General features: G+C 33.8%; 1 protein-coding gene across 14 annotated transcripts in view; it reads right to left on the bottom strand.

Annotated features, from left to right (window-relative positions):
* KIF21A (kinesin family member 21A) overlaps positions 1-12091 on the bottom strand; it is a 145146-nt gene that overhangs the window by 20239 nt on the left and 112816 nt on the right. For 5 of the 14 annotated variants that reach the window (XM_027593156.2, XM_027593158.2, XM_027593159.2 and 2 more), the window contains 5 exons: positions 10600-10814; positions 8099-8206; positions 6384-6512; positions 4269-4307; positions 3570-3584 (listed from right to left, as the gene is read on the bottom strand). In XM_027593156.2, the coding sequence (XP_027448957.1) occupies positions 3570-3584; positions 4269-4307; positions 6384-6512; positions 8099-8206; positions 10600-10814 (506 nt within the window). The remainder of the gene's footprint in view (positions 1-3569; positions 3585-4268; positions 4308-6383; positions 6513-8098; positions 8207-10599; positions 10815-12091) is intronic. The other 9 variants (XM_027593157.2, XM_027593160.2, XM_027593163.2 and 6 more) reach the window with 5 other exon arrangements.

Raw genomic sequence — 12091 nt, 5'->3', positions numbered from 1 at the left:
TTCTCTTCAAAGTTTAATTAAGCAATATTGGGAGGTGTTTGATTATAGTAAATTCTGACAAATAAGAAAGGATAAATGATGGACAACTGGAAGGTGTGACTCTCTGTCATGCTGGAATGTGACTCTAGGTCAAAAAGAACGTTCTGGGGAAAGTATAACACATATCACCTAAAATACTGAAAAAACAAATTTCAAATGAATTTGAAAAAAGATAGGAATGATCACATACACAGAAATTCTGAAGGGAGAATAGCTCCAAACTATCAAAAAATTAAAGCAAAAAACTCCAACAGTCTCAAAGATTTTAAAAAGGAATGAGACTTTAAAAGTACAATGAGGCTCCTTAGGGAGCTTTCTCAAGTTTAATATTTCTAGACATTCTGCTTTATGCCAGTAGACTATGTACTATGGAAATATAAAGGAGTTTAAGATAGGATTTGAATTGAAATAGTTGTGTTGAGAAGACTAAATCAATGTATCTTTGCTCACAGAAGGAAGAAAAGTTACCATGTTGGAATATGTTCATTATATAAGATAGATGGCAATAGTATCAAAACAAATAATAGGGATAAAATAAAACTGTTTAAATCTTGAGGGGGAGGGGCAGAGGGAGATGGAGAATCTTAAGCAGGCTCCATGCCCAGTGCAGAGCCCAATGTGGGTCTCAATCTCACAACCCTGAGATCATGACCTGAGCTGAAATCTAGAGTTGGACGCTTAACGACTGAGCCACCCAGGGCCCTTCTATCTTCTTAATGAAAAAGAACAATCTTCAAGATGCAATGGGCAGAAATGATAAGGAAGAAATGTAAACCCCAGACAAGTTAGAACTGACAATAGAGAGTTATCCAATGGATTCAAGTATTTCTGTTTTTAAGTCATTATATCACAGGGTTTTAAAAGAATACACCATTGTGGAGGTAAAAATCACTGTGGGTACACTAAGACTGATAAACGGGACAAAACATGGAGACCCAAATTTCCAAAAAGCAGGGGGGAAATTGTGGATTTCAGAAATTACAGATGGGTAAAACTTCTTGTTGAGTCTCACAAAGGAAAATATTAAACAAATCATTATAAACACTTAAAAATAAATGCTCATCAGTAAGAGAGAACACTAATCTCACAGGGGAAGTTCTTTGTAGACTTAATAGCAAATTAGGGGAATGTCATATTCACAATACATGTTGATTCCAAAAAGATCCATACAATAAGATTTTCAAATGATATCCTTGTGGATATGGTAGGTAAGTACAGAACTGTTATAGTAAGGTAGTTCCATTCAATGTTCCTGTCAATTTGGAAGGACATCTTTAATATCAATGTTTCCTTAGCACTGAAGACAGAGATGGCATATTTATTAAGCTGATATATTAAAGAGCTAGATAGTGTATTGTATTGCCTAGGAAAATGACAAACAAAATTTATTTACTTTAAGTACCTACTTAACACTAAAATAACCACTGGATACAATTTAAAGATAAAATTTAAGTAGAAGAAAGAACAGAAGGTTCCAAAAGGGAAAAGACTTAATAGTAGCTTAGATTTAAAGGTGCTGGGGTGGCTCAGCTGGTTTAGCGTTTACCTTTGGCTCAGGTCATGTTCCCAGGGTCCTGGGATCAAGCCCCACATCGGGCTCTGTGCTCAGCCCAGAGTCTGTGTCTCCCTCTCCCTCAGCCCCTCCTCCCTACTTGTGTACATTCTCTCTCTCTCTCTCCCCCAAATAAATAAACAAAATCTTAAAAAAAAAATAGTAGCCTAGATTTAAAAAGCTAAAGAGGTCATTATGCTAAGTGAAATAAGACAGAGAAAGATAAATGCTATATGATCTCCCCTATACGTGCAATCTAAAAAATATGTATTAAAAAAAAAAAAGCTCACAGATACAGAGAACAGACTGGTAAGTGCCAGAGGTGGGGGGGGTAGGGGATAGGAGAAATGACTGAATTGTTTCCTGGGTTTATTTTAGTTTAAATAAATTGAAATAAATAAATACATAAATAGCTAAAGAGATTTTTTAATTGAATACAAGATCAATGAATCAACAATTTATGGTTCCTCTACCAACACTTTCAAATAACTTGTTCAATAGTAAATATATATATATTTTATATTTATTTATTATTATATGTTATATATATTATATATATAACATATATAATATTGTTATATATATTATATATATAACATATATAATATTGTTATATATTCTGTTATATATTATATATGTTATATATTATATATATAAGTATATAAATAAATATAAATAAATAGTAAATATTTCAGGAGAAAGAATGTAATAGAGCTACTATATTCTGCCAAGGCCACATCTGGAAGGAGGGTGAGTTCTAGATGTTAGATTTTAGGAACATTGAAAAATTGGAGACTTTCCAAAGCAGAGGAAGCAAAACGAAGGATCTATAGGCTATATCATATAAGGAGCAGATGATGAAACTAGACCTACTGAGCTGAAAAGAAAATATTCATTGGAGAGAGGATACAAGAGCAGGTTAAGGGCTGAATATTTAAAGAGTTGTCATATACACACAAAAAGAGGTGTGTGGATTAATTCAATTAATTAATCCCAGAAGATTAATTCTGGCAGAGCTCAAGAGGGCTGATGAATAGAAATGTAAATTTAAGCTCAGGACTAAAAAAACAAACTTTATTTTTAGAGTTTAGTTATATTGATTTCAAAAAGTGAAAGTTGTTCATCATCACTAGAAATGACACCAGGAATTATTATCACTGGATATATAATTATAAAGTCCAAAGCGTATTTGCATACATGTGTCAATGTGACATTCTTGGAATTCATGCTCAGTAACTTGTTTATAATCTAAGAAGTTAATCAATTAAAACTGAAATGGAAGCCAAACCTCCCCAAAAGTCTGAATCTCCATTTTGAAATCCTTTTGATGTGAGGTCACATCTATGAACTGAAGCCACAGAGTTAGAACTATAGCTTCAAATGTTCAAGAGAGTGACCTAACACACAGTCAACTGCTACTGGTACCTCTCAAACAGAAAATAGGCATGTATATTCCAACAAGCTGATCATAAAGAAAAAAATCATGTTAAGAGCCTTAAGACATAACAGTCTGTCATGGCAAAGGTTGAAATATTACCGAAGTGAATATTTGCCTCCAGTGACTTATGTATGGCACTGCCACTGTGAGAAGCCTCTTTTTCATTTTTGTTTTAATATCATTGATTATTCAGACTTCTGAAGAAAAATAATCTCAACATTAAATACAGCATTTTACTAAGATACTGAAAAATACTCTCCAGTCACAAAATTAGGACTAATATTTTATAGAGATTACCTTACACCAAAGATAATTTTTAAAATCAGAAATTGAAAACATACATCCATGGTATTTCTTTCACTATTAAAATTAATCTATTCACATTCTGAAATATAGAAATCAACCTAAAAATAGTTTAAGGTCAAATATTGCAAAGTTGTACAACAAACCGGCCTGAAGGAAAAAAAATGCTTATTTTTGTTCCATGCAAATCAGTAAAATCTTGTAATACTATAAATGAGATTAATTTCCTCTGCCTACCTTCTGGAGGATCTACTGATGATCAGCAAAATGGCCATAACAGGGGAAACAAGTGCAAAAAGAGAGGAGACAAAATGATAAGTGGAAAGAGGAAATGATAGAAAGAGAGAAATTAAGGGTCCAAAAAAAAAAAAAAAACCCATTAACATGAAAAAATTCAACATTGTTATTTTTAAAACAGCATCTATCAGAAGAAAATATTTATTATTTTAGAAAAACTCCTTTGCTTTCTATTTCTTCTTATATTTTAGGTATCATAGTATCTTTTCCCCTCCTAGCATATCTTTTTTTCAGGTTTTCACAAAACCTTCCATAAACTTTTTACTTATAATCACTAAACCAACCAAAAAAAAAAAAAAAAAAACTTATTTACCTCCCACACTTTGAAGGACTGAAAACATTTAATCACTAAGGAACAATGAAATCAATATTCGTAGAACTTAATTTCTTTCAAATAAAAGATTTATAGACAGAAAACAAACATCCCAACTTTCTGTGTTATGATACAAAAAAAGTTTGCCACTGCTTTGTCTAAAAGGTATGACAAAAACATATTAAAATTAATATGTTTAAAAATATTAGTGTGTTTATATGGTTTATAACAAGTTATGCATACAAAAATGAGATATGCCTATAGTTTCTAGGAAGGCATCTTAGAACATCAACGAAATGCCAGAATGTAGGAAAGATAGAAAGTACCTGTGTACCTCCGACAGAGAGGAATCACTTTCATCAGACCTACAGTGAAAGAGTTAGAATTATGAGGAGAAAGAACACAGAGGTCAATAGGTAAAGACACTGAGATTGAACTGAAAACCAACAGTATGAATAATAGAAATATAGCAAACATTTCCTTTATAGTGAATGCCCTGCTTTTCTATTTGCACTGAATATCTGCAAATTCAATGTATAGCTACATCTAGTAACATATTTTATTCTTATGTTTTCTACTAAGACTTTGAGGCAAAATTTTCTATTACTGATCTACAGAAAACCTATCAATCCTCACTTCTAACGTTTGGGCCCTGAAGAGGAAATATAGCAAGTAAGTAAAATACATCACTTCAATATTCTTCCTATTTATTTTGATTAGTACTAGAAATTTTTTCTCATTTAAACAGCTATTAATGAATTTTGTCCATCTTGATAATTACTTTGGATTTAGATTCTAATGTTTGCATGCAAAGCAAATTACCCAAAAAGCAATAACCTTTGATTTTAATTTATCTCAAAAACATGGAGGTCTCCTGATGAGGGAATCCCTCAGTAATACAGGACTTTAGTAGGATTTTAAAAATAGGTGAGCCACTCCTATCAGTCCTACCCTGAAACCTCCAAGACTGGCAGTAAGTCTGGTTATCGTGAAAATCTATCAATTTGTTGCTTGGGAAAGAGAACAGAGTGAATGCTGACATGGAATATAACCAGAAACAATGTGTGGGATCTGCTTCTAGCTGAGATGTTCTATTATCAAAAAAGAGTACGAAAGAAAAATGATTCAAAAGGTAGGTGAGTCTTTGAAAGTGTAGTCAGTTATTCTGAGTTTTAGCGTATAGAGATGATGACAGAGTCAAATTATTGGTAGCTTATAAAATATGTCTCTGGAAAATATAAAACTATGACTAGGATTGTCAAGATTATCAAGACTGACAGAAAATGTTATGCCTGTGAATGTAAGGCAGACAAAATTTAATAATTCTTCATATCATTAGTGAAAACAGACTTCTCAAGGACATTCCTAATGTTCTACTCTTTTCTCAATTAAATGGGAGCTCTGACTTAACAATGTTAAAAGTTGTTTTTCAATAACACATGATATTTATCTATCTAGATCATTTTAAAGGACATGTCATCTACTGATTAAACTATATTAAAATCTAATCAAGAAATTTATCCATAAATTAGGCAGATTAAAAATTCTTTCAAAATGTGTGCTTCTCTAAGTCTATAGAGCCATCTAGCATGATCTCAAGACGCCAGACAGATCTTAAACAGCATCCTATAAATCTCAGAAGTTGTTGATCTACACAGTGAGATTATAGCATAGAAAACAAGTAACAGGGATGGGAGACTGGATATGAAGTACATACATCCACAATGTTACATTCAAAATCAAAGCAGGTAAGTCAGAGTTAATAAATATCTTACAGCAGCATTGTTAGTATTGAATTCTTGCAAGAGAGATTCTGGCTCAATGTGGGAATGCTTTTTCACTTCAAATTTAATGCAAATTGTATTTCCCACACCCCTCTAACTTCTCTTCCTCCACAACCCACCTTCAGTCCTAACCCCCTCCACCTATAAAGGAACTGTCTTTTATTATTTTATTTTATTACTAAAGTTTTGTGATAGATTTGTGTCAAACAACCAAATGGTAACATGTTACACATATGACAATGGTCTTTGTAAACTGTTATGTGCATGGAAGGTAAAATAATTTGCCTCTTTTCAACTCACGCTATACGGATTAGAGGCTTTTGTGGGCTCCGAGAAGCTGAAGAATCGAAGAAATGTAAATTTCAAGTGGCCTCAAAGATATTTCAATTCTAATTTACTTAGAAAAGAAAAGGCAAGACAAATGCTGAAAGTATAGCAGTGCAAATCTACAACAGGGAATAATGTTCAGCAGGAAAACAATTTTCTCTCATCTTTTCTATATGGTTCATTTCCCATTGGAAAAACATAATCAAATATGACAAGAGTTCACAAGTCAGACTTCATCTCCCACACAAAGAGATGGCTAAATGTTTTCTACCATATTGAAAGGCTCAGAATACTTAATAAACAGAGGGGCTCTTTTCCATAAAGACTTACTTATCCTGCTGAACGGATGTGTTTCCCTGAGAAACAGTAAGACGGTTAAAAACATTCAGTTCATTACGGGGCCGGCTTGGTGGGGAAGAAGGAGGTGAAAGACTAGCCTCTGAGGTTCCAGAATCTGAGCTACAAGAAAAAAAGAGCATTAAAATAGGTGGCTTTAATTGGTTATGATTTGTTAGGAATGTTGTAAGAAACATGCTTTTTTAAAAAAGCTTTTCATTAGAGAATTCCTTCCATCGTTCCTCTCTTCCCTTTTTTGTAAGATAAAATACACTCTGAACAGGGGCACCTGGGTGGCTCAGTCAGTTAAGGGGCTGCCTTCGGTTCAGGTCATGATCCCAGGGTCCTGGGATCGAGCCCCGCATTGGGCTCCCTGCTCGGCGGAGAGCCTGCTTCTCCCTCTCCCTCTGTCTGCTGCTCTGCCTACTTGTGCTCTATCTCTGTTAAATAAATAAAAAATCTTTAAAAAAAAAAATACACTCTGAACAATTTAACTAAAAAAAAAAAAACAAAACCTTTTTCACTGGATTTTGTTACGTTGCCCACAAGATGGCACTAAAGAAAATGTTCGGTCTGCTGAAATCTAAAGTCATTACAAATAAAGCAAGCCAAATTTATTTTAGAGTTAAAACCCAGCTACTCACTTGACAGATGGGGAAAGAGAGCCAGAGTGTTTAAGAGCGATTTGCTTTTTCAACGATTCACTTACTTTTATTTTTATATTACTTATTTGCTCCATCCCCTACCTCCCAGTTATCCTTGAGACATTCAATCCAGTAGAAACAGGCAAATTACATCTTTCGATACAGGAAGCAAGGATGATTAGAAGGATAATTTCCATGATATTCAAGTCAGCCAAACCAGTGTTCAAAGTAGAGTGTGTTGGCACAGGGGAGGGGATGGTATAAGACTGTCCACTTGGGTACAGAAAATATATGAAAACTCCTTTTTATGTTTATTTTTATGTTAAAAAATTTGCTCTACTAATATTTAAATGTAGCCTGGCACTGATACTCTCCCTCAAGACCATGTCACAGTTCTACCCGTCACATGCAGCACCTCAGGTGACCTGAGGGAGGAGTGGGTGAGCCATGGGGTAGAGAGGTGACAGGGGCTCTCACCCCCTTCATTCAACTCTCCACACATTGTGATATTGCAATTTACAAATGCCCATTTAAGTGGATCATCAGATTATACTACGTACTGTTAAGTAAATAACGCTCACAAAACAAAGTTCCTAAAAGATTTCAGCAAAACACAATTTAAACATAAAAGAACAGCAAGAGAATGGCACAACTAACACACCCTATGACTAACACTATTTCTGTCAGCTACTTTAAAGAGGTAAAGTCAGTGGAAGTTTCATCAGTCAAAATCAATTTCAAATTTTTCTAGAAGACTATCTGAAATACAGATTCACTAACCTTCATCTCAACTGTATATGAACTTTTACAATGATATGCACAAATAATTGAAAAATAAATAAGAGTACAGGAATCGGGGCAAGCGTTCAAATATTTTTACAGGTTTGTGTGTGACCGAGAAACATTTAGCCGAGCCAACAGCTGACTTGACTGTCCTGATTAGCCAATCAGTCATAACCATAGAGCCAGCCTACATTTGGAAAATAACTTCACCATTGTCCTTTAGCATTTAAGTGCAACAGACATTTTATGCAATCCAGTCGATAAAAAGGATGAGTCACTTACTGTTTTTGTTCCTTGGACTTTGATTTTTCTGCTTTTTCATATGCTTTTCTCCTGGTTATAGGGGAAGGCTCTGGTAGTTTCTTTTCTGATAGAGATGACTGTCTGGAACTAAAATAGAAAAAAGACTCTTTAATCATCAAATTTTAAATATATACATACAACTTTGTTTGGCAGATATTCAATCTAAAATTTTTAATAGATTAATAACCGGAACTTGAGAAAGTATTACTTGGGAACAAAAAACAAAACTAGGATAGGAATATATTATATGAGTAATTAGTTGATGGAAGCCTGACACCTATATATTTAACTTGTAAATTGGCAATCTTATTAAATATATGAAACCTATTATTTTTGAATATAAATATCAATCCTATATTGCCAAATAGTTCAAATCATTTATTTGAAACATAAATGATTACGTTGATTAGAACTGTTTCAGTTGAAAAAAAGGTGTCTTTATAGTCTTACAAGAACAAAAATATTAGAATATCAGAATATGAAAAACAATGAGATTTAATGAATTAATTTGAAGACAGAGTCAAAAACAGACACACAAATAACACAATAATTTTACCTAACTAGTATTTAGATATTAGTAGCTATATAAATTTTAGTAATAAAGACATTCTTATTATAAACTTTAAATGTTGGATAGTGCCTATGTAATCAACACTTTAAAACCATTATTTTTGCGTATGGTGGTAAATTCTTCTAATTTTTCTAATCAAAATTAGAAAAAATATCTTTTGCTATTTTTTTTGCTGTTGTTGGCTAGTTATATTAATAAGAAAACACACTAAGGAATTAGAAAGCAATATTACCAGAATGGGTTTACATGATTCCTATTTGAAAGTGAAAGCTAAATATTTAAACTTCATGTGCCTGACTTTCTAATCAAAACAAATCACATTTCAAAAATCCTCAACAAGTTAAATCATGGGGGCCACCTGAGTAAATTATTTTACATCATGCAGTAAGTCATGCAATAATGACTTATTAAGAGTTACCACACCAACCATGTCTATCTCTTAAATTTTTACAGGATGACACAAGCACCTGAATTTACGAAAACCTGAAAACAGATCCTGTGAAGTGATAGAGTCTAAAACATATATTTTATAATCTGTCAAAAAGGATACACTTTAAAAATGAAAAAAAGCGGGGGAGGGCAAAAAGAAGGTATTACCTGAATCTGGTTTCCAAGCCATAGATTTAGTCTTGAAGTTCCAAAAGTCTCAACTCAAATCTGTTCCTAAAATCTAGTCTGTTTATATCACTACCTTCACCAAAAGCATTTCTTCAACAGTCATCTTATCAAAAAAGCACTGAAGCCATTAGCTATACTGGTTAGCAATCTCTATTAGCAAATCCAATAGTTAATTTAGTTAATTACATAGGCCACATCAAGCACATGCAAGAAAGTTGCCATCATTAAAATTAAATTTGGATCGAAAGGTAGCAGATGGGCTTACTGAATGGAAGATGACAGAAATATTTTCATGAAATGAAGGAAGTTTTAAAAAAGCTTAAAAAAAAGGGAGTTATGGGAAACAGATACTCAGAGGGGGAAAGTTTGTTATATTTTATTATTTGCAGAGTCATGTAGTATGTGCCATTTTTTGGCAATATTCCTCAATATTTCTCAGTGCAGTAATGTATTCATTCCATAAATCATTTGCTAGATCATATGTGAGGGTTACTTGAAGAAAATGTCATTAAAAATCTTTACCAGTGAATAACTGATCTGATATATAATCTGATATAATTATCAAAACACACAAAGACACATAGCATATACAAACATACCAGCTTGGGTAGAGAAATCTTTGTCCTCAAGACAGTAGTGAAAATTCTAAATAAGTTTTGTTTTGAACAGAATGTCTTTTGTTCATATTATCATAAATGGGAGAGAGAATATTCCCTCCTTCAAATCTTTAATAATACCAATAAAAATATCTTGTGCATTTATCCCAGATATGCAATGCAATGTGCTTCAAGGCAAAAAATTAGGAAAGCTTAAAATGATTAAGTTTGTAATTGATATTTCTTTTTCTTTATAGGGTTAGCAAAGGTTTGCTATCCTGACCAGACTCTTAGAACGAGGACATACATTAATTTAGAGCAAATTTGAGACTTTAAAGCTTCTGTTTTCTATAATGGTTTTATTGACATAACTACCTGAGATCCTAAATAAATTTTGTCTGTAATTCATAACTCAGCCTTTGTGAAAATTATAACCCTTAAAAATGACCTTTAAACTTAGAAACAACCAATGCAATTGAACAGAGAATATCTCATCTTAAATGATTTCAAATGTCAAAAAAATTAGAGGAGATAATACCTAACAGAAATTCCTTTGAAAACCAGATATTTTATTTACATAATTTTTAAAAATAGAAATAAGAAATTAGCAACATGCACATAAAAAATTAAAAAAGAAAGAAAACGAAAAAGAAAAGCCAAAAGAAAGGAAGTTAGTGTAGCTGGGCCAGACTTACATGCTGCCTATCTTAGAAGGGAAGCCAGATGGGGGAGGGAGCTCTTTTTCCCTAGCAGAAGTACCACTTGTCTCTGTATTCATTCCAATCTCTTGCCCTTCTGCAACAGGTGTAAGAGGGCCAGGCAAGGAGGCATCTCCTGTACTAGTATCTGAGGCTAGTTCACTGCTATCTGCATACAGCAATTCCATTTGAGTGGTGGTTCTCCTTCGGGCCTAGTCAGAGAATGGAAGGAAAAGCAATCAGGAGCAAACTTCTGCAGAGATGATTAGGGAATAGAGATTTAATATTAGTTTGAAATAGGTAAAAACATTGAGCATGTCATTTCCTAGCAAGTGTGTCAAACATAGCATGTAAGATAGTGACAAGCCAGAGCTATAGCCAGATAAGACCTTTAGAGGCCATAATAACAGCCAACATTTTATATTGTACTTACTGTATGCCAGGCATTGTTCAAACACCTTATTATATTAGCATGTACTATCATTATCCCAATTCACAAATGAGGAAACTAAGGCACAGAGAAGCTAAGTAATTGACCCAAAATCACACAACTGGTAAGTGGCAAAGCCAGATTCAAAAACAAGCAATTTGCCACCCTGCCACTCATGGGCAGCTCCCTCAACACAGAATTTTTTTAAAAAATGAAAGAAGAAAGAAATTAAACCAAAAGTTAACTGCAGGGAAGCTCAACTAAATTCTGATTTTTCTTATGTTTAAATGCTTTTTTAAATATCACTTTTAAATTTTATTTTAATATCGCTTTTTAAATCTGCTTCTCAGTTTTTGGGACCTTGTCCTCCTGATGCCTTGGCTGTGTTTTTAACCTGCCTGCTAGGTAATTCAACACCAGCCTGCACCAGCTCTCAGCAGCACGGTGAGGCAGGGGAAGGTTATTTTCCTAGAATCTAAACTCACTACACACATTCCTTACCTTACTCTTGAAAACTGACTACCCTGTTGTTGCTCAGTTGTTATTATCACTAAGGTATTAAAGGATAAGCAAGGTATTTATCAGATTATAAGCCTCTAAAGAGCAAACACCCTGTTTTATTCAACTTTATATCCCCTATACTCAGCATAGTGCTGGTACATACCTATTTAACATATACAGTCAACTTTATTTTTTCAGTGATGAAAAATAGATGATATGAGCTCCTTTCAGGTATCTCTGCAATTCAAAAGGAGTAGTAGGTAGCACCTCAGAAAATTTCTGGGAAAAGGAAAGCCCTCCGACCAGTTTTTTACCTGCTCAGTTCTCCTCACTGCCAACAGACCAAGGCAGAGAGGAATCATGTTCTTAGGAATCCCTAAGTACACTGGTTCCTTCAGGAGATTACTTTTAGGGCCCAACTTCACACCTCTCTGGCAGCCCAGCAGGGCATGAATAACTAGGCTTTCACGGGGCCTAAAAGACATTCAGGACCTTAACAGATTCTCTCCTCCACTTAAGATCGGATCCAAACCATACTAGGATGTTTTCTTTGAGTTT

The sequence above is a fragment of the Zalophus californianus genome, chromosome 9 (genome assembly GCF_009762305.2).
Source record: "Zalophus californianus isolate mZalCal1 chromosome 9, mZalCal1.pri.v2, whole genome shotgun sequence".
Taxonomy (NCBI): domain Eukaryota; kingdom Metazoa; phylum Chordata; class Mammalia; order Carnivora; family Otariidae; genus Zalophus; species Zalophus californianus.
The sequence above is the reverse complement of the archived record's forward strand: the minus strand, read 5'-3'. Positions and strand labels throughout refer to the sequence as shown.